Source organism: Prenolepis imparis, unplaced genomic scaffold, assembly GCF_030444845.1.
Source record: "Prenolepis imparis isolate NDT839.2.m4 unplaced genomic scaffold, iyPreImpa1.0 SCAF_277, whole genome shotgun sequence".
In the NCBI taxonomy this organism is placed as follows: domain Eukaryota; kingdom Metazoa; phylum Arthropoda; class Insecta; order Hymenoptera; family Formicidae; genus Prenolepis; species Prenolepis imparis.
In genome coordinates, this window is record NW_028141435.1 from 4107 (window position 1) to 30400 (window position 26294).

Consider the following 26294-nt stretch of genomic DNA (forward strand, 5'->3'; position numbering starts at 1 on the left):
CCAAATGTCAAACTATAAAACATAAAATATCTTATAAATACGCTTGTAATTTTTTACACAGAATATAACAAAGAATCGATTAATATAAAATATAATTGACAGTTTCTTTTAAAAACAAAATTGACCTGTAAATGACTTTAGTAAATGACCGTAATTAAAAATTTAGATCACTATTAAGCACTTCCCTCTAAACTCTATAACTTTTGTCTGAAATATTTTCCCCTAAAATACTCCCTAAGAAATATTCAAGTGGATCATTTAAAATGAAGACATTCTGGACATGTCACATACGTGCTACGCACATATTATGTACACACGCCATACGAGTATTATATACATTCTATGCATGTATTATGCACATCTTCTATACATATAATGTACACGCCATGCACGTACGTATTATATACAAACTAAATGTTTATTTCAACAAAGTTATATAAAAGATTATTGCAAGAGAATAAATAACACAAAAGTTAAACTTAGAAGTAATAAAAAAATTGTATTTATTGCACGTATATGAAATGAGCATAAGATGCATATTAGTTAGTCATAAGGTACATATGTATTTTTATAACAAAACTGTAATTTTAAAACTAAAGCGCAAGATATGGCAACTTCTATACACTTTTTTTAAATAATATTAACACATATGTATGAAAATAAAATACTTGAATAACGCAAAAGTGTAATTAAGATTACTACAATATATGAATATATTACTACAACATATGTATGTTAGAAATTATTAATAAAAAATCTAATAATACAGGAATAATATAGGAATATATTAATATTTTTTATCAGAACCGTAAATATTAGTAAATTAAAACAAAATTCATTGTGTGTAAATATAATACGTACAGTGAACGTACGCGAAGAAACAAAGAATTATTAAAAATAATAGAAACTTTTGTACTATTTTTACTCTCTATTCTATACCATAGCTGCCATCATATGAGTAGTGTGTTTTAAATATTTTAAGACTACTCTCCGTTACTGATCTGCGGGTTCTCATTAACGTCTTGAGTAGTTGCAGGTTTATTTTTGTTATTATTAAAACGATCTTTGCTCCTTACAAGCCATGCTTTTATAAAACTTATAATTTCTGCATTTGTGCAATCATTAGTATTCTTATTGAGTCGTACGGCAGCTGCAAAAGATTATCACAAATTATATTAAAGTAAAAAGTTTTGCAAAATTTTAATTGTATGATTATTATTATAATTGTATTATTATAACTTAATGGTTTTTAATTTACAGAAAATAGTAGATGCTACAGCTAAATCCTTGAAGATTTTCTTTTTCTTTGCTCCTTCCCAAGAGTAAATCATACCAACTTCGTTAGTAAATACATGATACATAATTCTCCGTACAATCTCTTTAACGTTACTACCTCCAATACGACTTAAATGTTGCGACTGCCATTATAAAAAGATTATTTAATTTCTTTAATTGAAAAATTGTAAAATAAAGACTTAAATATTGAATAATTTTTTATATTAATTTAATTGTTTAAATTGAAACATTTTTATAATCAAATATATCGTACTTAAAAATTCTTACCAATAGTTTCTTATGTTCAGAGTCTATCAACCAGTTTTCTAATAGAGCTAAAGAATTCTCATTTACCGGAAATGATCGTGTGATATCTAGAATTTCTTCATGCGAAGTTAAGTCTTGCGATTCATTTCTTTTACTTTTTAATAAAAGACTCATACTTTCAACAATATCGTCCATTTTTAAACTTAGAATGTGTAATTCTCTTAGAATTCGTTTTTGATATTCTGAAATAAAAACATCGATTATAAATTATATAGCAACACTTCCTTCAAAAATAATATAATTTATTTACGCATAGTATAGAAAAAATAACACATATTACAAAATACTCAATATACAAATATTGCAGAAAATGATTGTTTTGTGAAACTATTAATAGAACATTTTGACAGACCACTGATAAATAATTGTACATCTCCGGCCATGTCAAAATTGTGACGTCAGAGGCGAGAAAACAAAAATTCTTAGATGCCATTTTTAAATGAAAAGATATATTTTGATAAAACAACATTTCACACCTGACTTTAGCATACTCTTAAGATACCTCGAAAATTATCTTTTTCCCTTTATAATCAGTCAACAGCTGTAAAAAATAGCTATATAAAGTCCTAGTCCGTTCAGTCTTGCACATGCACAGCTATTCCATATTACAAAGTCTGATATTACGATCATTTTACAGTTGTTGATTGGCTATCAAGAGAAAAGCATAGTTTTCGAGGTATTTTAAAAGTACGTTAAAGCCATCTGAAGTGGTATTGTATCAAAATATTTATTTATCCAAAAATGACATCTATGAATTCTCAACGTGACACTTCTTGCTTCTGACGTTACGATTCAACATGGTCACAGCGAGTACCCAAAAGCCTTAATAGGATATCGATACAACAAGATCATTTTTAAACCATATTTATCATCTTTACTTAATATTTAATATATAAAAAAAGAGAAAAACTTGTTTAAAATATGGAATATCAAATTTATCAAAAGAAAATTAGTGGTACTACAAAAAAAATTAATCTTATTTTCATTATTACATGTACAAATTTAATCTTACCATTATTCTGTTGAAGAGTCGAAGTAGGCTGCTGTGATACTGCAGATAGATTTTCAGACTTATTAGACGTAGTAACAGAGGTAGAAGCTTTCAACTGATCATTTTTGTCAGTGACATTAATCCCTTCAAAAAATAATGATTGAACGTTACTCTTTTTACATATCATTGGATATTTCTTTGAGACTTTTTAACTTTTGAGACAGAAAAACAAAGTATACTAATAAAATGTATGAAAAAATATTGTATATTTTTAAAGAAATCATCTTTGTACATCTTTATTTCATTATTTCTGATGAATAGATTAAATATTTTTTTTCTGTACTATATGCACAAACAGAATATTAAAAAGCATTGATATAAAAAATAATTACAAATATAAAAATAGAACAAAAGCCACAGCAAAGTGTTCGCGCAAAATGTTACTTCATTACTTGGTTAAACGCGTTTCTGTTTGATAGTAGACCTTCTTCAGCAACATACTAATTATAACAAAATTCTGCCGTAATTATATAAATAATATCGATTGAGTCTATCGTTTTGACAAAAACATTTGACTGTGTTATCAATAGGCGACAGAATGATATAGTATTAATAAAATTAATGATTAATTTGACATACATTATGGCGACAATTATGTTTATAATTACGGCGTAGAATTTATTATAATTTTTATGTTACTGAAGGTCTGATATCGGACAGAAACGTTTACCAAAAAGTTTTATATAATTTAAATAATTCACATTAAAACGTTTTTATAATCAATTTATAATCAAATATACTTTACCAATCATTACTTATGTTCAGAATCTAACAAGTCTTCTAGAGTTAAAGAATTCTCATTTACTGGAAATGTGATATCTAAAACATCTTCATGCAATGATAAGTTCTGCCACTCATTACTTTTACTTCTTAATAAAAGATTCATAGTTTTACTGATATCATCAATTTGTAGATTGTGTAATTCTTAAAGTAAGAAAGTAAGAAAGTACAATTTTGCACGAACACCTTGCTGAAGCTCTTGCCCTATTTTTGTATTTTTCATTATTTAATTTTTGAGTTTTTTTATTTTTATTATACAAAAAATTATTAATGAAATATTAAAATAGAATTCTTGTCTTACAAATATATGTATAATATTGTATGATTGTTGCTTATATTACTTACCACTTAATTGAGTTTTTTCTATTGGAGTTGGAACAGGATATATAACATTATCCGAGGATACTTCGGTTTCAGAGGATAATTCATATTCATTTTCAGATTCTTTATGATGGCTTTTTTTCGTGCTCCTTCTACGTCTATATTTCCTTTTCAATTCTTCGTTATTAGAGGAGAGATTATTTGTGTTTTTAGCTTTATTGGCTTTTTTTTGTGCTATTTTATAATTGTCTATAAAAAACAAAATTAAAAACAATAAAAAATCGATCCATACAAATTTCGTAAAATGTTAATACATTTAGTGTATTATACTAAATGTATTAACATTTTACGTATAAACATTTTAGGAGTATTTTATTATATAAAGTATTCTGTGAGAATGTGTCAAAGTGTATTTTACCATAGCTGCCTAAAAGGTTTGCTTCATAGAGTGCCCAGTCGGCTCCAGGAGATTGCTTTTTTTTTATAAAGTCTACTATAATATGTTTTGCAGTGCCTTCAGGTGGCCAATAGCATTGTGAATTTTTTTTCATGTACCATATGTCAGGTACAGCTTCAACTGTGTCCTCATCATCAAATTTTACAACGTACCAGGTCATCTTGGATATTTTATAACTAAACTAATTATTTTATATTATGTACATTCAAATATGTTTATAAATTTAGCAATCTAATATTAATTTTTGCAATTTTTTATAATTAAACATTACAACTCTAATAAATTTTAATTATTAATATCAATAATAATAGCAATGTACTTATATTTATGGTTAAAAATAATAAATTATAAAATTATAAAATTATGCATGTAATAAAGGAAATGAGATTAATTTTTTTTTGTATGGTAGTACTACTAATTTTCTTTTTATAAATTCGATATTCCACATTTCAAGTATGTTTTTATCTTTTTTTATATATTGAATATTAAGCAAAGATGATGAATATGGTTTAGAATAAAAATGTTCTTGCTTGCTATATCGATAACCTATTAAGCATACAGAATTTTTATACGAAGCAAAGTTTTTAATTTCGATAATAACGTTGGTTTTTAACTCTACGAATCTATCGGCTATTTTTAAAATATTTAAACAATAATTATCTATCTGTGCTTTTCTGTATTGCGGAGATGTACAATTATTTATCAGTGGTCCGTCAAAATGTTCCATTAATAGTTTCGCAGAAGAATCATTTTCTGTGATATTTGTACATTGAGTAATATTATATTCTTCAGTTGTACGATGAATAATTTGTTGCAGAGGTTGAGCAGATTTGCGAATCTTTTTTTTTAATTGCTGCATATAATTCTCGAAAGGAAATGCGCTGAAGTTGTCAAGTGCACCATACAGTTTTACACAATCACTTAAATGTAAAAGATTATGTATGTTATGCGATACAAAATCTGGACCATTAATTTTTATGGATTGACAAATAAAATGTTCCATCAAATTATGAGCATATATTACATAGTTTTCAAGTTTTGAATAATATTCACTTATCATTAAAGAACTTGCAAGACTTAATGTAATGAAGTGATTATAGATTTTGGATGATAATATCTCTTTCAAAACTATAGGACCAGCGTATAATAAAAAAAACCTAAATTCTGTAGCCTTATATCTTTTACACTCATTTATAAAACGCGTCTTTCTAGAAAATTCATGAGGAATATATCGTTTTAATTTTAAAAGGTTTTCACTAATTTTATTAACATCACGAGCTCGTAATTTATAAGGTGGTTTACCATGAATCCACCCATACCGTTTGTGACAAAGAAGTCTTTTCATAGCTCCTAACAAAAGACAATGCATATAGTCAATTGGTACGTTATCTATCATATTAAAGTTTGGTATATTTAACAGCAAGCTTCTACCAGTATGATGCTCTGATTGAGCAGCAGTTCTAAAAGAAGTATCGGTTCTTTTGGAAAAATTTCTAGTCTCAATAAAGCATAATACATTATGATACATTTCTCCTTCTTGATCACATTTCGTACATGAGAAATGGCCTGTGTGATGCTTAATAGATAAGGCAAATGATTTTGCGGGTGAATCGCAAATTAACATTAAAACTCGAAAATTATATTTACAAGAATTGATTGATATACCGTTAGCTGATAGATAAATACATTCATTAACAAAGTCTCTAAAATAATCATCAACAGATTTTGGCTTTTCTGTGCCATGATATAAGGCGACCAAAAACACTTGTTTCATAAGAACTTTTATTGATTTGATAGAACATAAAATAGGCCAAAACGAGCTATTAGTACTTTTGCTCAAAGGCAAACCGTCAATGTTGACAGCTAATAAAAACTCTTTATTTGCTGATATGCTGATCTTGTGATTTTTACAAAATAAGTTTAAAGTTTTCTCAATACCAAAATAATAATATGTTCCATTACCTAGAGATGTTACAGCTACATTTCTAGGTGTTTTTAAAAGTGTTCTTGGATCTTTTGGTAGATCATCACAACCAGGTATTTCCCGTATAATAGAAAGTAGATTTCTCAACGCTGACAATGTAATATTTTCCTTTATAGCCCATTTGGCTAGTTTCTCAGATAGCGGTATATCAATTCTTTCCTGTCTAACATCATGTAATAATTTTTCAGTATTATCCACGTTATGAAGTAACTCATTGCTCATTGTTGAATTGATGTTTGTGCAATTATCATTAATGTGACATGAATTCTTGTACATTATATTATCGTTAACATTATTATCAATGTTGCAATCATCATTGGTATTAATGCCATAAGAATCATAAAATAAGTTTGAATTATTATTGATTATAGCTAGAGATTGATTTATTTTATTTCTAAGTTTTTTTTTAAACTTTATCTTCTTTCTTATTTCAAGCTCGTACATAGCCATGGTCGAAACAAGGTTAGAATATAACTACAAATTGTATAAATTAATGAAATTAAGCAATTATGTGTATACTATGTATATAATACTTACTTTAGAAAAGAATAGCTGGTAAATTACTGTATACTTTGATACAACACAAAATTTTGTCGAAATAACGTATTAATATCGGAACACAATGCACAATGGAATTTGATGCACGAAGATACAGACGTGATGCCGTTCCCAGGTCTCGCACGTTGGTCTGGCGCGCATGCGCTTGACGGTCTTGCAGAGTTCCAGCGTAGCGTAGTGAACAGAGCTTACTAATGAAGAGGCCATAGCGTGCAAGCGCGCGCGAAGAAGATCGACAGAGAAAGATATATTTTCTATCTCAACTATGGCCGTACAGGTCAAAAAGGTTATTTTGGAAGCAGGGTAATAACCTTAATTAAGCATCACACAGGCCATTTTGCATGTGTGAAATATATGATCAAGAAGGAGAAATGTTTCATAAAGTATCTAAAATCTTTTCTGCTATCATACAAAAAAATTTATTTTATTTCCATTTTATAGATTTTGGACGCTAATATTACTTTGAAATATTTTCACAGAATTTTGTTTTTAATTTTGCTTTTATAGACAATTATTGTATAAATTAACAACAAAATTGCAATAAAAAGCCAATAAAACACGAACAATCTTTCGTTTATGGAATAAAAGTATCGAAGAAACTCAATTAAGAGTTCGATGGTTTCTTTCAAAAAATCTATATTTTTTAAAAAGATAAATTTTATTTGTTTTTCTGCAAAGGTTAAAAAGAACTCAAAAGTTAAAAAAACTTTCAAAAAAAACAAATAAAATTTATGAGAAAATATATTTTTTTCTTTCAAAGAAAGAAATCATAGATTTTCTAGTCACATAGAAATATTCAATGAAAATGTAAAAAAAGAATATATCGTTCAACTTACCTTTTTCGAATAAATACAGATATCATTGATAAAAAAGATCGCCTGAAAGTTGCTTTTACTTCTGTTGCTACGTCTGTCAATCTCAACGTCGCTGGTCTGTAACTAGTATTTTTTACAACTTTCGATCTATATACTCACAAAGCACAAATAAAGTATGTATATTATTGTGTAGAAAAACGCATTGCTACATAAATTATAATCAATATTTTTATTTCAAAAATTGAAAAACCCATTTAGAAATAAAAAAGTGAAAAGAATGAACCTAACACAGGACCTCTATATGTGAGATACGCTTGAGTGTTCTAGATCACAATTATTTTTAGTGAATGATATGATATTAAGTTAGAGAACTGATTGATAGATCTTTAGCATATGAAACTATATTGGTAAAAATTAAAACTTATGATTCATGACGCAAGCGAAATCACTGATAAATTTTCACTTTTCACGTTTTCATTCTAACAAAAAAATTACATGATTGATACCTTTTACATAAGACGATTTTAGAACCATCGCATAAACTTCTAAAACGGCAAATACAATGAGAATTATTTGTGCATCCTGCACATTTTATGTATGTACTTATCATATGTACATTTTGTATACATCTTATGTACATTATATGTATATACATGGCATGTACTTTAATGTATTGCCACAATTATGTGCACATATGTATATACGTGGTATGTACGTTAATGTATATCCAAATGATGTATATACACAGTATATACATGGTATGTATTTTAATGTATTGCCACAATTATATACATATATGTATATACATGGCATGTACGTTAACGTATATCCAAATTATATATATACACAGTATATACATGGCATGTACTTTAATGTATTGCCACAATTATGTACATATATGTATATACATGGCATGTACTTTAATGTATATCCAAATTATGTGCACGAATGTATATACATGGCATGTACTTTAATGTATTGCCACAATTATGTACATATATGTATATACATGGCATGTACTTTAATGTATATCCAAATTATGTGCACGTATGTATATACATGGTATGTACTTTAATGTATTACCACAATTATGTACATAATGTATATACATGGCATGTACTTTAATGTATATCCAAATTATGTGCACGAATGTATATACATGGTATGTACTTTAATGTATTACCACAATTATGTACATATATGTATATACATGGTATGTACTTTAATGTATATCCAAATTATGTATATACATAGTATGTACTTTAAAGTATTGCACCAATTATGTACATATATGTATATACATGGCATGTACTTTAATGCATATACAAATTATGTGCACAAATGTATATACATGGTATGTACTTTAATGTATTGCCACAATTATATACATATATGTATATACATGGCATGTACGTTAACGTATATCCAAATTATATATATACATAGTATATACATGGCATGTACTTTAATGTATTGCCACAATTATGTACATATATGTATATACATGGCATGTACGTTAACGTATATCCAAATTATATATATACATAGTATATACATGGCATGTACTTTAATGTATTGCCACAATTATGTACATATATGTATATACATGGCATGTACGTTAATGTATATCCAAATTATGTATATGAGATGTATATACATAGTACATACAAGATAATTTTTTCATATTATGAAGAAAAAATGCATATACATAGCATATCCGAGGTTATGTGGGCATGCTTTATTGGAGTGTAAAAATTCCTAGATTTATTATGAATAATATAGATATTATTTTTATGTTTTCGATGTAGTAAATTTACTTCTTAATAGTATATGTTTGCATAAATTAATTTATCTTGCAATCCTATTTAGAGAATAAAGCTACTATAGATCGACATGAATAGAATACCTACAAGCAAACACAACTTGCCAATTATTTATTGCATTAATTATACTTCGGGACAATATTTGTAAGCATTTAATTTAAACATATGACCATTAATTAAGAGCATTTAATGATCATTTCCATGTATTAAAAAATCACTTAATGAATTACGGTTTCCTTTAAAGCTTTAAAGAATGGTCTATGATATATGTGAGGCTATATATAATTTTAAATAGGGTATACATTATGCACTTTTTTTACTTTTTTCACGAGGATTGTAAATATAAACATTTTTTAATTTTAAATGTAAAGCAGTGCAATTAAAAAATTAAAACTCTCTGTGAACAGTTTCCACGAATAATTATATTATATTTTCTCTGATTAATATTTATCACAATATAAAATAATAATATCTATTACATTAAAATATAAAATATGTTTGATTAATTTTACTAAAAGTAAAGTAAAATTAATCAAGCATATTTTTCAAATTCTTTCCATACCATATTGTCTCACGATTACCATGATTTTCAAAGTAAATTATAAGAAAATATTCTCTGTGTTGGAATAAGTAACTGTTGGAGTAACACTGATTGTAAGTATCGTCGATCATGCAGTGAGAAATGAATCATAAACGAAGCGCAGCAAATAAAGCATGATCAGATCAGTCTAGTCTGCGAAGTCAGTTACGATTGTGATTGCCACGAGAAAAGACAACGTTGCGCGTCAATTGATTCAAATACTGTCATATAAACGTCACACAACAATATGCACATATAGTGGATCCTAAAAGCATGCGTAGTATATAATATGCATACAAATGTAATCATAATTTTGTATATTTTAGTGAAACAAAAAATATGACAAATATCAACGTGGATAATATTATATGCTTACCCATACGGCACAAAAATACTGCAGCAATGATGATTGCAGAAATATTTCTTTGCAAGATTGCAAGATTGCAGAAATGTTGCAAAATGTTGCTGCAACATTGCTGCAATATTGCAGCAACGGTAAAATGTCCGCTTTCAGCAATATTGCAATACAATATTGCAGCAATATTGCAATGTAATATATATATTATAATGCTTTGTAATGACATAATAATTGGTATTTTTACATTCTAACAATCTATTGTCCTATCTACACCTAATAACACTGAAAAAACAATTTTGTTGACATAACCAAAGTTTGGTAAACCGTTCCAAATAATTTGGTTAATATATATGATTAACCAAATATTTTATTGTTCCAACTAAAATAAAATAAAAAACATTTCAAAAACGTGTATAGTAACTATATATATATATATATATATATATGTGTGTGTGTGTGTGTATGTGTGTGTGTGTGTGTGTGTGTGCGCGCGTATGTGTGTGTGTAAGTTGATAATAATTCCTTATTTTAATATTTTATTATTCACAAGCGGTCACCACCCATCCAAGTATTAACCGTGTCAAACGCTGCTTAACCTTCAGTGATCGGACGAGAACTGGTGCTGTTGTTGAAGCTATTTAAGTTGTTTATTATGCCAATTTGAGTATCAATTTTTACAAAACTAATAAACAAGTTTTTACATGTATGACTGTTGGCAATATTTTATAATTTAAAATACTTGTATATAATACGTTTTTTTATGAAGGTATTATAATTTGCACATACATTATATTATACATATATGCAATTAATAAACTGATTTTTTGAAAATATTTTTTTAATAATATTCAAATTTTATATATATATATAATTTTACAATGTTGCTGCAACATCATTATCGCATTATTGCAGCAACGTTCCATATTTATATTTCAATAATGTTGCTGCAATATTGCATTGCAATATGGAAGATTGCAATATTGCTGCAATATTGCTGCAAGGTCCTGTGCCGTATGGGTAAATAGCGGTGAAAGTGACAGAAAATTAATAATTCTATAATTTTCGGATTGCTTATAAATTGTTCGATTATATTTTTATTGATTATCTTTTTACGAAATATTAAAAGAAATTACAACAAAGATATATTATTATTTTCGATAGAATCAAGTGAATACGTGTCGCTTCGTATTTATTTTTGTTATTGGTTCCCATTGAAAAATTATAAAAATTACTATTTACTAGAATATTGTGATTAATCATAAAAAGATATATTAAAATGTAATATTGGAAGACAATAACGCGATTCGCAAACTAGATTCTAAAGAATTCCATCAAGCACATAATAAAGTATCGAGTCAATTAGATCAAATCTGAATCATCCATAGAATAAAAAAAATACAATACTGGTGATTAAAAATTGAGCGCCAACATTCACCAAAGAAAGATATTATTATGTTTAAGATGAGATTATGCGTTTTATTGAAAAGTTTAATGCTGGTGAAAGCAGCTATCGCAATTTTGACAAAGAATCATACCGTTCCGCACAACCTTTTCACGCAGGTAAGAGATTTTTTTCGCTTCATTAAAAAACAATTAAATGTTATTACAAGTAATAGTGCAGTTTATTTGAGTAAAAACGATTTAAAAGAGATAGTAATACAATAATTTTTATTAGACATGCATATGCATTTTATTCTATTTCGTTGAATTACTTGAAATAAAACGAAATATATATATGTTTAATGTTATATGAATTTAAATTATCTTTTTTTTTTAATATAAGTTACATTAATTTTCAACATTTCGCAGGTGTTTAAAGGGAACGTCAAGGATTTAGAAAAACCGAAATCAGAGACATCCGTTGCCATAAAAATGTTGGGAAAGTGTGCTTCCATGGAAGAAAGAAAGAAATTCTTTCAAGAGGCTAGGCTTATGAATCACTTTAGACATGAAAATGTGTTAAGACTGTTAGCTGTCTGCTTAGACGAGGATTTTCCATTACTCGTGTTGGAATTAATGGAAAGTGATCTGCAACAATATTTGAGAGAGTGTCGAATATTCCAACCTTCTGATTTACACGCTTTGCGTCTACACGACTTGCTCGCCATTTGCGAAGATGTTGCGCGAGGCTGTTGTTATTTGGAAGAGCTGCGTTTTGTGCATAGAGATCTCGCGTGCCGAAATTGCTTAGTGTCTGCGAGAGATCGCGAGAATCGTATCGTCAAAATCGGTGATTTCGGACTTGCCAGAGATATTTACAGGGATGACTATTACCGCAAGGTAGATATAATTAATTAAAACAGATAAAACTATTTGGAAGTATTTTTCTATTGTTGCGTCTTTAAAATATTATTGTATATCTTTAAGTCAAATTGAATTTAAGAAAAATGAAGACCATGTATATATTTTTATATATATTTCTCCAATATATATGTATATAATGTATAATGCAAAATATTAGTAAACGTTTTTTGCTTAAGAATACTTATTTAAAAAATTGATAATTAGAATAGAAGATTTAACTTTATTGAAATTATATTTTAGGAAGGAGAAGATCTGCTTCCTGTTCGTTGGATGGCACAGGAATCCCTAGTGAACGGAATATTTACTTCTTATAGCGATGTTTGGTCATTCGGTGTACTAATGTGGGAGATTACATCGTTAGGTGAACAACCTTACTCTACCAGAACTAATTTCGAAGTGATGGATTATGTACGCGCGGGAGGCAGATTGCAGATGCCTCTCAACTGTCCATCCTCGTCATATCAACTAATGCAGCGTTGCTGGAGTGCAGCAAATGACAGACCAAACTTTAAATTTTGTCTGAACAATATTATAGCTTTAAGAAGCCACACAGAAGACGCAATACTGGATCCGACGCATCAATGATTATTATATAGCCGGCAATTAATTAATTGTTTGTATATGTGTATGTTAAGAAGAAACGTTGAGTTTTACATCTATGAGATATTTGAAATTATACTGTCAGTATTATACGTTTATATATATATATATATATATATATATATATATATATATAAACGTATAATAGAAAATAAAACTTTAATCTCCAAATTGATATACTTTTTCTTTATCATTCGGTAAATTCTTTAAAGCTAATTTACGAATAGCAAGTTATATCTTTCTCTTACGTAATAAGATTTCCCTTTGTGACAGATCAGGATGCATCTGCATTCGAGCAGTTATACAACTTCTAGTAAATATATAGTTTATTACGCATCTTTGAAAAATAAATATAAATTATGAAATGACAATGACCAATTCACATACTGATATATATATATATATATACATATATATATATATATATATATATATATATATATGTATATATATATATATATATCAGTATGTGAATTGGTCATTGTCATTTCATAATTTATATTTATTTTTCAAAGATGCGTAATAAACTATATATTTACTAGAAGTTGTATAACTGCTCGAATGCAGATGCATCCTGATCTGTCACAAAGGGAAATCTTATTACGTAAGAGAAAGATATAACTTGCTATTCGTAAATTAGCTTTAAAGAATTTACCGAATGATAAAGAAAAAGTATATCAATTTGGAGATTAAAGTTTTATTTTCTATTATATTAATTCAGTATCATAGCACGAAAATGACAAACGTTTTTTAATTAGGCCAAGTCAATGCTTTATTAGAAAGTGGTAGAGAATTCGGTACTCCGTAAATTCGCTAGTTGCATAGATGTTATCTCAGAGAAGAATCAAATGACTTCTTGAAAAACGATTCCAACTTATCTCATTATGGCATTGCATGTTTATTTAAAACTTTAAATAGGTAAGGCATTTTTTTCTCTATTTTTTCTTTAAGTAAAAACTATTTTTCTTAGTAAATAAATCATGGGAGTAAACAAATCATGGCTTGACTTTCTTCGATTGTTGAAAGAATTTTTGTCTCATTATTCAGTTTTTATATTAGTTTCAAATTAATTAATTAATTTCTTCTAATAAGTAACTCTATCTTAACTTGACTTTCTTTTTCACGAGTGCGTTTGTTATCACTAAAATTTCTATAATGTTTATATTTTAACATATATATAAGATATATATATTTTTATTATCATTTTCTTCATGATCATAAAAATTTTATAAATTCCTGTATTTAAAAACATCTTATGAAATATTTTTTAATGCAAACGAATTTTCTGGATAGCATAATGCTATAAACTTTTGATTTATGACTGATAAAAATATGTACATACATATATAACACATATATATAACATATATATATACCTATATATATATACATTAAGTGATAAATAGTGTATATAAATTCTCACATATAGCAAAAGTGACAGCTTATTGCGCATATTATTCATAGATTGATTAATTGTCCCCAATTCGAAGTTCAACTGCACCAATCTTTCACTTCGATGTTTAGTAGCCGTTGAGCATGCGAATTATTTTAACTTTCTGATTTTCTATATAAATTTCGTTAAATGAAAAATAAATTACCGTGCAAGTTTTAAATAAAAATTAGTAAATTTAAACATATCTTGAGAAATAAAAATGTTTTAGATATTACAAACAATTTATGTAAATGTATCACAAACTTATTAAGTAACAAAAAAAAAATGAAATGAATGAAATCATTAATTTTTTAAATTCTTTCTTTTAAATCTAACAATTATATTATAATAATACATATTGTTTAATAATTTTAATATATCGTCTGAATTAAATTTAATTTTAAGTTTTAATTTGATTACATAACATTGATTTTTGAATGTGTGATGTAAAATTAATAAACTTTATATACATTTTTATTTAATTGAAACTCTCTTTTGTTTTACGTATTATATAGTTTTAATTACACAAATAGTGTATTATCTGCAATATATAACATTCAATTTTCTCCATGAAAAAAATGTTTTATTTGTGTAAAGTATATAAATTAGAGTATACGAGAATACTTTTCTTCGTAACTTCTTGGACCGAAGTTTCAAAGATCCTCCAGAATCCCTAGATTTCCTTGACGAAAACGTTATGGTCATTCTCGTTTGCGTTAACAGTTTTAGTAAAACACATAATGTTTGTAACGTTTCTAACATAACAATTTTCTCTTCTTGTAGATATTTTTATACTCGATCGGCTTTCATACGATTCTCGACTATGACCAATGTTCCATGTAATCTTCACAATGATTTAAATACCACTAATCGAATTGATGTTCCTCCATGTATCTCGATAAATTTTGAGTTTTCTCTTACTTAATAAAACTCTTAGTTGATAAAACTATTTCAAGATCGATTATAATGATTTATATAATCAAGCTATAAAACTATATAGTATATTTTCTTCGATTAAACTCAATGTACAATGTAACGAGTGTAGTATATTCGATTGTATCAAAAACAATAATATAAGCGTAATTAAATTTCGCAATTTTCAAAACTTTCAAGTAGAAAAGCGATCAAATGAAAAAGAATATATATTATTATTTTACAACATATTTTACTTTCTTAATATTTTTAATATATTATTATTTCAAAATTTAACTAACAAATTACCGTTTCATTAATATTTTTTTGACAGAAATCAGCTATTTAAGACGTTTATACGGATTTAATGAACGTATCAACGACGCACGAAAATCCAATACCTTAATTATTGATTGTATTGCATAAAAGTATTCAAATGGGATCTGCATTTAAGAACCTACGTTAATCTCTTTAATCATTATTTTAATACGATGTTTGAATTCGCTTGTTCGATAACAGAACACAAAATTTATTGCAATAAAGTAAGTTTGTAGAAGTTTTTGATTATAATAAATTATTTTTATATGTTAAGATCTTTTTTTTATTTCAAACCGGACCCTACTATAAAAATGAGCCTCATATAGGATATATATATATATATATATATATATATATATATATATATAGAATATAATTATTCGTGAAAACTGTTGGAATAAGTAACTGTTGGAAGAAACACTGATTGTGAGTATCATCGATCAAGCAGAGAGAAATGAATCATAAACAGAGGGCAGCAAATAAAGCATGATCAGATCGGTCTAGTCTGCGGAGTCAGTTATGATTGCGATTGCCACGAGAAAAGACAATGTTGCGCGTTATTTGATTCAAATAATATACTGTCATATAAACATCACACATCAATATGCACAAATAGTGGATTCTAAAAACATGCATAGTATACAGTATACAATATGCATAGAAAAAGTAATCATAATTTTTTATATTTTTAGTGAAACAAGAAATGACAAATATCTCAATGTGGATAATATTTTTATGCTTGAATAGCGGTGAAAGTGATAGAAAATATAAAATTCTATAATTTTTGGATTGCTTATAAATTGTTCCATTATCTTTTTATTGATTATCTTTTTACGAAATATTAAAAGAAATTACAACAAAAATATATTATTATCTTCGATACAATCAAGTGAATACGTGTTGCTTCGTGCTGTTATTGGTTCCCATCGAAAAATTATAAAAATTACTATTTACTAAAAATTCCTTCATATGATCTAAGATATATATATTGTGATTGATTATAAAAAGATATATTAAAATGTAATATTGGAAGACAGTAACGCGGTTCGGAAACTAGATTCTAAAGAATTCATCGATTCATAATAAAGTATCGAGTCGATTAGATCAAATCTGAATCATCCATAGAATAAAAAGAAAATCAATACTGGTGACTAAAAATTGAGCGCCAACATTCACCGAAGGAAGTAATTATTATCTTTAAGATGAGATTATGCGTTTTATTGAAATGTTTAATGCTGGTGAAAGCAGCTATTGCGATTTTGACAAAGAATCATACCGTCCCGGACAATCTTTTTACGCAAGTAAGAAATTTTTTTTGCCCTATTAAAAAACAATTAAATGTTATTACAAGTAATTGTGCAGTTTATTTGAGTAACTCAAACTCATGTGTAATATAGTATATTACTACAAAATGTATAATAAAATAAAACTATACATAAAACTAAAAAGTATAATGCAATGAGAAAGGATAAATAAAGCTTGAAAATTTTATTTTGTTTTTAAATGGATGTATAATATAGTTAAACTTAATTATGACGAAATATTAAAATTTGACTGTATTATGTTTGTGTTTCTATTCCTATTTTTAAGAATAATAATTATTAATATTAATGAGATGTTCTGTTAATTTTTCACTATTTTGATACATACATTCATACATACACACACACATAAACATATATATATATATATATATATATATATATATATATATATATATGACACTTGAATTGAGTTTCATGTGATTTTTCATCAATTTGTAATAAAAACTAATTTACCTTATTAAATAATTATAATTATTTAATGATATAATAAGACTTGTAAATTAATTCTTATTTAACTAAATTAATTCAAAGTGACAGCGTCATTTTGATGTATCAAGGATAGTTGCATTTGTCCTATATACATATAAAGAAATGTCGACTATATTGGTATAATAAAATTCAAATTGTATCAGTTAACTTTATAGGGCCAATAGTTAAATGGACAATATACGTAATAGCAATAACCAGCTATCCGTGTTTAAATTTATTGATGTATGTATATAATATTCATAGTATATCCATTTATATAGCCATATTTATATAGCCATATATATTCTTATATATCGTGGTAAAGTCAATCGAAAGTTTTTGGTATCAGGTTTTCCAGAATTTGTTTGGGTTAAAAGATAAAACCATAATCAAAAAGAATTTCGACAAGATTTTAAGTACAAAAATTAATATAATTTCTATAATCACACACTTGCACATAAATGAAAATATTTTAAACATTTTTATTCTTGAAATACAAACGTTATTATATCGAAATTTTAATTAAAACATACGGATTATTACAAAATAAACTCACTTATTTTAAAAAGTTAACTAACAATCGCAAAAAAACTAAATCATGAACATTAACTATCAGCAAAATCGCTTCAAGAATCGAAGAGAGTAACATTTTCATATAACATTTATTAAAAAAGAAACAATTATGAATTCTTATTAAATAATCCTTATTCTGCCTATTCTGCGTGAGTTTCTTTTTAATACAAGAATCATGTTTGATATTTCGCAAGAAAATATAATGAAAAATAATAAGAATAAATATTTTAGAAATAAAATTACATAATATTTAACGCATTATAAATGAGAAATGGAATTATAAAATATCAAGCTAAAATTATTACAAAACAACAAATTTTATGCTTATTTTATTTATTTTGACATACGATGTTATTTTTTATGGTAATCTTATTTATATATATTTTTATATATACTATTTTATTTATCATTAATGATACCGTAGAATTTCTGGCCTAGCTGTCTAACTTATTTTTTTTATATGTTATATTTTATTAAGGATATTCCAATGCCCGAAAACAACAATTATCTCATTTTACAAAATCTCCAGCCGGATCAGAATTATTCTGAAAGCGTGACTATAAGAAGTGAAGTCAATGAAGTAGATGAAGTTACATTTGCAAATATGTCCATGAACCCAGAATCTATTGGTAAGATGCAATGAATATATAAAACGTTAATAAAAAATTTACAAAAAATTTACAAGTTGTAAGCAAAATGTAAATTCAAGAGAGAGTAAAAATTATAAAAAAAAAATATTAAACTATTTTCTAATAACAAGGATAATATAAAATGCATTCTGTCGAAAAGAGAGACACAATGTAGACTCTGTATGTAAAATAAAGCAAAATTTAGATAACACTATCAATTTCATTATTTTTCTTGTTTGTTTTATATCATTAATTTTTTTTCTTCTTTCTTTATTTTCGTTGCACGTTAAATTATTATTTTTTTTTTTTAATTTACCGAGATAATCAACTTCAACATACATATAAATATGTACCATCTTAAAATCTCTAGGAAAAATTCCGAGCGAGCCAAGAACATTCGTAGAGTTCAATGGATTTCTAAATGAAAAAATCAACATTTCTGTGACATTCAGGTGAAGAATCTAAGTTTTTAGTCTATATCCTTTTTTTCTCTAAAATTTAACATAGAAATATAAAAATATTGATACTGTTAAAAATTTATTAAATATGAAAAGGCTAAATTTTATCTAACAGGTGGAATCAACCTACACTTGAAAATAAAGTGATACAAGGATATACAGTGCAATGTTGGTTCATCGAGAACCTAAAAAAGATTCAAATCTTTGACGAGAAAACTATTTTAACTACAATGGAGTGCACAGAATATAATCTAAAACCTAATACAACGTACTATTATCGAGTACGAGCGCATACTAAAGCTGGTGCTGGTCCTTATACAGATTTAATGAACGTATCAACGACGCACGAAAATCCGATACCTCAATTATTGATTGCAGTGAATAATACTATTGCAATATGGGATCTGGATTCAAGAACATACGTCAATCTCTTTACCCTTAATAGCAATGTTAATGCAATAGAAGTGGTTTATTCTGTAGCAGAACATAAAATTTATTGGATCCAATTGGATGAGCATGATTATATACTACGAGAGTTAATGATAGGGGATATGAATAAAAATAATATTACGATAATAACTAGTTTAAAAAAAAATACACACCCTCTGTGCATCGATTGGATAGGAAGAAATCTATATTGGATGGAATATGACGTCTCAGGGAAATCCATTATAAAGCTGGACTTAACAATGTGGCAAAATGGCACAATCAAATATGATAAAATTTTGAGCAGAGAAAATTATTTTTATTTTACTGTACAACCGTCTGTGGGGTACGTTAACTTTTATTCACTTGAAAAAATAAACACTTTTGTGTCTTTCACTTAAGAATTTATATTATTTTCTAATTTTGCAATAATATAATATGATTTTGTAATAAAGATATAAAGAATCATAAAATCATTATTTATCATAAAATTGTAAGAACTTAAGCTTATTATTTTTTTAACTTCACGTTTAAAATTATGTTTTATAATACACATATATAATAATATATATATTTTCCAGATTTTTATATTGGATAGAAGGGTTAGATGCAGAGTCATATATACAGTATGTAATAATGAAATCGGATCTTGACGGAAGAAATGTGCAATCTTTTTTAAGAACCGATATGACCTGTAGTCCATACAAAACACCATTTTTTAAAACTTTTTATCAAATTAAGCTTGACATCACAAATACAGAGGAGCCGCTAATATTCTGGAGAAAAAACCTTGAATTAATTGTGGAGAACATTAAAACAAATAAATGCAATTCGATTTCAACTGCTGAAATGGGCGCAAACTTTGTGTCACATTTTATTAATGATAAAACAAACATTTATTTAAGTGGACCTTATGCAAATACATCAGATTTTTATCTTTATATTTTAAAAAAGAAGTATGCACTTGTCGACAGTGAAAAAAACGCATCTAAACACGTGCAAATAATAAACAGCACGGATTACTTTAATCCTCTAATATCGTTTGGTAAATCATCCTCCTTACAACCATATCCTCGGACGGAATGCCTTACGCCTGATGAAAAGAATTATAATATTACAATAGTAAAAATAACAGCGCACAGTATTGTTTTGAACTTTACAAAACCAAATCGCAAGCACAAATGCAAAAACAACATACCTACTATTAAATATATCACCTACGTAAGCTGTTTGTATAATAACCTTAATAACAAGTTCGATGAATTCTATATGCAGACATACGAGCGGCATTATGAAATTCAGAATTTATCACCGTTTACAAAATACAAGCTGAAGCTAGCTGTGAGCAATTTTTACTCTGATCAATTATCGATGGACCTGCAATTCCGATCGGAAGTCATACTAAGAACTAACGAAAGCAAACTCAATGCACCAGAAAATGTGAACGTTCAGGTTCTGACGCCGACTATAGCGGCAGTTTATTGGATGCTACCCACGAAACTGAATTGTGCGACAGTAACTTATAGAGTATATTGGGAAACAATTAACTCGGTGAACAGCACGCAACCGATAGAAAAGCCATCTATTAATAATAAAGTAGACAACAAATTTTTTACTATAATCCAATCGTTGCTGCCAGAACAGAAATACTTTGTATATTTACGTGTGTATCCAGCCAACTTCACCAATCTCTATAATGACAGTTTGACCAAAACCGTGTACACGTACTCGGAACCGAACAATATAACTTTGAGCGGAGTTAACATAAACAATATGAATATTTCGTGGATGCCTAGCGTTAATTTGACGATCCATTACGTACTGGAATACAAAAATGATGTGATGCAAAAGTGGCAAATCGCAGATAATTTTGAGACGAATAATAAGACAGTAACGTATTATATAAAAAGCTTGCTACCGGCAACTTTATACAAGTTTCGTTTAATACTGACATATCCTGAATACGAGAACTTTACATGGCCATCTGATGAAAGATTTATTTTTGAAACACTTGGTAAGCAAATATGATAATATGTAGATATTTTAATATGATCTGTTTATTTTACATACATATAAATGAATTACATAATTTTAAGAATAAAATATTTTTAATGATAAAATTATAAGTAGAAATATTCAAATAAAACAAAAAAATTAATACTATATTTTTATGTAACAAAGGTGACGATTCGATAATTCGAGCTACGCAATATAATCTAACATTGATGTTAAGCCTTGCTGCTATCGTTATTGTAATCTGCATCTCCTACTTTATTTATTGTTGTAAGTATATTTGATACACATTTTTTAAATTACAAATTATGATTAATGTAATAAGTGGAGAGATTTTTCAAAAAACATTAACTTATTTAAAACAAGGTTAAGAATATTTATTGACCAACACTGGCTAAGACTAATTCTTATATTATAAGACTTTATTTTGAGAATAATCTCAATTCGAGATTTATTTCCCGAATCCCCCCTAACCCCCTTTCAGAATTATAGGCGAGAAAAATATAGATCCGAAAGTCGCCGAAAGTCTCGGGAAACGAACCCGAGACCTTTCGCTTGCCGGGCGACTGCTCTCACCAACTGAGCTATTCAGACCCTTCGATTCTATACTTTTCTCTGCCTTGATAAACAATTCCAATCAACTATCAGTTGGTGAGAGCAGTCGCCCGGCAAGCGAAAGGTCTCGTGTTCCCGATTCAGCGACTTTCGGATCTATATTTTTCTCGCCTATAATTCTTTAAGGGGGTTAGAGGGGATTCGGGAAATAAATCTCGAATTGAGATTGTTCCCAAAATAAAGTCTTATAATATAAGAATTAGTCTTAGCCAGTGTTGGTCAATAAATATTCTTAACCTTGTTTTAAAAATTCGACTGGCAAATCACATCTTACATAATAACTTATTTGTTTAAAGAGCAAAATTTAAAATTTGCAATGCATAATATTATTTAAATATATTATAACTTTATATAACAGTATACCGACAACGCAAAGAAGATAACGAGCAAGTTTTGACTAGGATTCTACATGAGGTACTTATCGGAAACGTTCAGCATAATGCGTTATACAGTCCTGCGTTGCATTATAATCCAAATAAATTTATGCTGACTAAAATCAGACGTGAGCAAATCACACTAACGAAACTCCTTGGCAGCGGCGCATTCGGATTGGTAAATTTTTCGTAACGTCATATTTTAAGTCATTAATGTTTAGATGTAGAAATGAGAAATACACATTTCTTAGTCAATCTTACACCGAAAAAATTGTTTTCTTGAAATGCATTAATAAGTCTTCTTAATAGATAAGAATATTTCCATTTTTTAAATTGAGAATATATTTTCAATTTCTTTTGCAACTTCAGCGCCGCAATAAATAAATATAATAAATTAATAATAAATTTAAAATAAAAATTAATAAAATAAAATTATTTAAATTTATAATAAATTTATAAGTTTACAATTAATATTAAAAATAATAACATAATAAGCAAAAATGTGTATTTAACTATGTCAAACACATAAAACATATATTCAATTATATGTGAAACATTTAAATATACATGTAATAAGTAACAAATGTCCATTTGTAAGACTGTTTTTTGTTATATCGATTAATCATTTTAATAATACACGGATAAAAAGACATCTCATCAAGTATATATTCTTGTATGTAAAGAATATCTCTTTAGAGATTTTCTCTCCTAAATTAAGAGAATCTTTTTAGCGCTTATTTTATTGGAAGATATTATAAAGATAAGTGACATATACTTAAGATGAGAATACAATTTTTTCGGATATATAAATCAACTTTCTAAAAGAAATAGTAATACACTAATTTTCATGAGACATACATATGCACTTTATTTTTTATCGTTGAATTATTGAAAATAAATTAAAATATATATGTATAATGTTATATAAAATTAAATTATCTTTTCTTATTTAATAAAAGTTACATTAATTTTCAATATTTCGCAGGTGTACCAAGGGAATGTCAAGGATTTAGAAGAACCGGGATCAGAGACATCCGTTGCCATAAAAATGTTAGAAAAGTGTGCTTCTGTCGAAGAAAAAAAGAAATTCTTGCAAGAAGCTAAGCTTATGAGTCACTTTAGACATGAACATGTGTTAAGATTACTAGCTGTCTGCTTAGACGAGGATTCTCCATTACTCGTGTTGGAATTAATGGAAACTGATCTGCTAAAATATTTGAGAGAGTTTCGAATATTACAACCTTCTGATTTACACGCTTTGCGTCTACAAGACTTGCTCGCTATGTGCGAAGATGTTGCGCGAGGCTGTTGCTATTTAGAAGAGCTGCGCTTTGTGCATAGAGATCTCGCGTGCCGAAATTGTTTAGTGTCTGCGAGAGATCGTGAGAATCGTATTGTCAAAATCGGTGATTTCGGACTTGCTAGAGATATTTACAGAAATGACTATTACCGCAAGGTAGATATAATTAATAAAAAAAGATGAAACTTTTTGAAAGTGTTTTTCTATTGTAATAGCTTTTTATAATATTATATATATCTTTAATAAAATATATATATATATATATATAGAATTTAAGAAAAATGAAGACTATGCATATATTTTTGTATATATTTCTCCAATATACAGGGTGTCCGGTAATAGTCGCATCAACCGTCGTGTGCAGGTAGAGCTAGTTAAACCGAGTAGAAAAGTCCTCTACCATTTTGCGATATTCTCAATAATAAGAGAGATATTAATTAATAAAGATCGGCCAATTCGCGTGACGACGGCGAGAAGAGACAGCCCAGTTTTATATCGTTACTAAGCATGCGGCGAAAAGAAACAGTATAATGTTACACGGTTGCTAAGCGCGCGATGAAGCGGGGAGGAGCGCTTTACAAAAGACAGTAACTCCATACGAGTAGCGCTAACTCTGGACCCCCAAGTGGGCTGTCTCTTCTCGCCGCACGCTTATCATCGCGCGAATTGGCTGATTTTCTTTAATTTATTTCTCTCTTATTATTGAGAATATCGCAAAATGGTAGAGGGCTTTTCTACTCGGTTTAACTAGCTCTACCTGCACACGACGGTTGATGCGACTATTACCGGACACCCTGTATATGTATATAATGTATAATGCAAAATATTAGTAAACAAAATGTATAATGCAAAATATTAGTTTCTTGCTTAAAAATACTTATTGCAAAAATGGATAATTAGAATAAGATATTTATCTTTGTTAAAATTTTATTTTAGGAAGGTGAAGGTCTGCTTCCTGTTCGCTGGATGGCACCGGAATCCCTAGCGAACGGAATATTTACTTCTCAGAGCGATGTTTGGTCATTCGGAGTACTACCCACATAACCTCGGATATGCTATGTATATGCATTTTTTCTTCATAATATGAAAAAATTATCTTGTATGTACTATGTATATACATCTCATATACATAATTTGGATATACATTAACGTACATGCCATGTATATACATATATGTACATAATTGTGGCAATACATTAAAGTACATGCCATGTATATACTATGTATATATATAATTTGGATATACGTTAACGTACATGCCATGTATATACATATATGTACATAATTGTGGCAATACATTAAAGTACATGCCATGTATATACTATGTATATATATAATTTGGATATACGTTAACGTACATGCCATGTATATACATATATGTATATAATTGTGGCAATACATTAAAGTACATACCATGTATATACATTTGTGCACATAATTTGTATATGCATTAAAGTACATGCCATGTATATACATATATGTACATAATTGGTGCAATACTTTAAAGTACATACTATGTATATACATAATTTGGATATACATTAAAGTACATACCATGTATATACATATATGTACATAATTGTGGTAATACATTAAAGTACATACCATGTATATACATTCGTGCACATAATTTGGATATACATTAAAGTACATGCCATGTATATACATTATGTACATAATTGTGGTAATACATTAAAGTACATACCATGTATATACATACGTGCACATAATTTGGATATACATTAAAGTACATGCCATGTATATACATATATGTACATAATTGTGGCAATACATTAAAGTACATGCCATGTATATACATTCGTGCACATAATTTGGATATACATTAAAGTACATGCCATGTATATACATATATGTACATAATTGTGGCAATACATTAAAGTACATGCCATGTATATACTGTGTATATATATAATTTGGATATACGTTAACGTACATGCCATGTATATACATATATGTATATAATTGTGGCAATACATTAAAATACATACCATGTATATACTGTGTATATACATCATTTGGATATACATTAACGTACATACCACGTATATACATATGTGCACATAATTGTGGCAATACATTAAAGTACATGCCATGTATATACATATAATGTACATAAGATGTATACAAAATGTACATATGATAAGTACATACATAAAATGTGCAGGATGCACAAATAATTCTCATTGTATTTGCCGTT

At 27.6% G+C, this 26294-nt stretch overlaps 4 protein-coding genes across 7 annotated transcripts; 3 read left to right on the top strand and 1 right to left on the bottom strand.

The window, feature by feature from the left end:
• Positions 1-473: 473 nt before the first annotated feature.
• LOC145948205 (uncharacterized) lies at positions 474-6900 on the bottom strand. Of its 4 annotated transcripts, none has more exons than XM_083057950.1 (7): positions 6733-6900; positions 4173-4371; positions 3779-4003; positions 2615-2737; positions 1564-1784; positions 1259-1418; positions 474-1150 (listed from the first exon to the last, which is right to left on the bottom strand). In XM_083057950.1, exons 2-7 carry the CDS (start codon positions 4369-4371, stop codon positions 984-986), a joined length of 1095 nt encoding a protein of 364 aa, XP_082914076.1. In that variant the 5' UTR covers positions 6733-6900; the 3' UTR covers positions 474-983. The 4 variants fall into 4 exon arrangements, with proteins under 4 accessions (XP_082914076.1, XP_082914075.1, XP_082914072.1 ...); XM_083057949.1 differs by having other exon boundaries at positions 4173-4387; XM_083057946.1 differs by having other exon boundaries at positions 4173-6669.
• Positions 6901-12086: 5186 nt separating this feature from the next.
• On the top strand, positions 12087-13226 carry LOC145948206 (leukocyte tyrosine kinase receptor-like). Its single transcript, XM_083057951.1, has 2 exons — positions 12087-12609; positions 12874-13226. The coding sequence occupies exons 1-2, from the start codon at positions 12202-12204 to the stop codon at positions 13216-13218; spliced, it is 753 nt and encodes a 250-aa protein (XP_082914077.1). The 5' UTR covers positions 12087-12201; the 3' UTR covers positions 13219-13226.
• Positions 13227-16433: 3207 nt separating this feature from the next.
• On the top strand, positions 16434-21069 carry LOC145948202 (proto-oncogene tyrosine-protein kinase ROS-like). The gene is made up of 6 exons (XM_083057939.1): positions 16434-17196; positions 18740-18890; positions 19261-19342; positions 19464-20120; positions 20356-21002; positions 21050-21069. The coding sequence occupies exons 1-6, from the start codon at positions 17098-17100 to the stop codon at positions 21067-21069; spliced, it is 1656 nt and encodes a 551-aa protein (XP_082914065.1). The 5' UTR covers positions 16434-17097.
• Positions 21070-21098: 29 nt separating this feature from the next.
• Positions 21099-25120, top strand: LOC145948203 (proto-oncogene tyrosine-protein kinase ROS-like). The gene is made up of 5 exons (XM_083057940.1): positions 21099-21788; positions 21956-22057; positions 22761-22954; positions 23762-24232; positions 25013-25120. The coding sequence occupies exons 1-5, from the start codon at positions 21146-21148 to the stop codon at positions 25118-25120; spliced, it is 1518 nt and encodes a 505-aa protein (XP_082914066.1). The 5' UTR covers positions 21099-21145.
• Positions 25121-26294: the final 1174 nt, after the last annotated feature.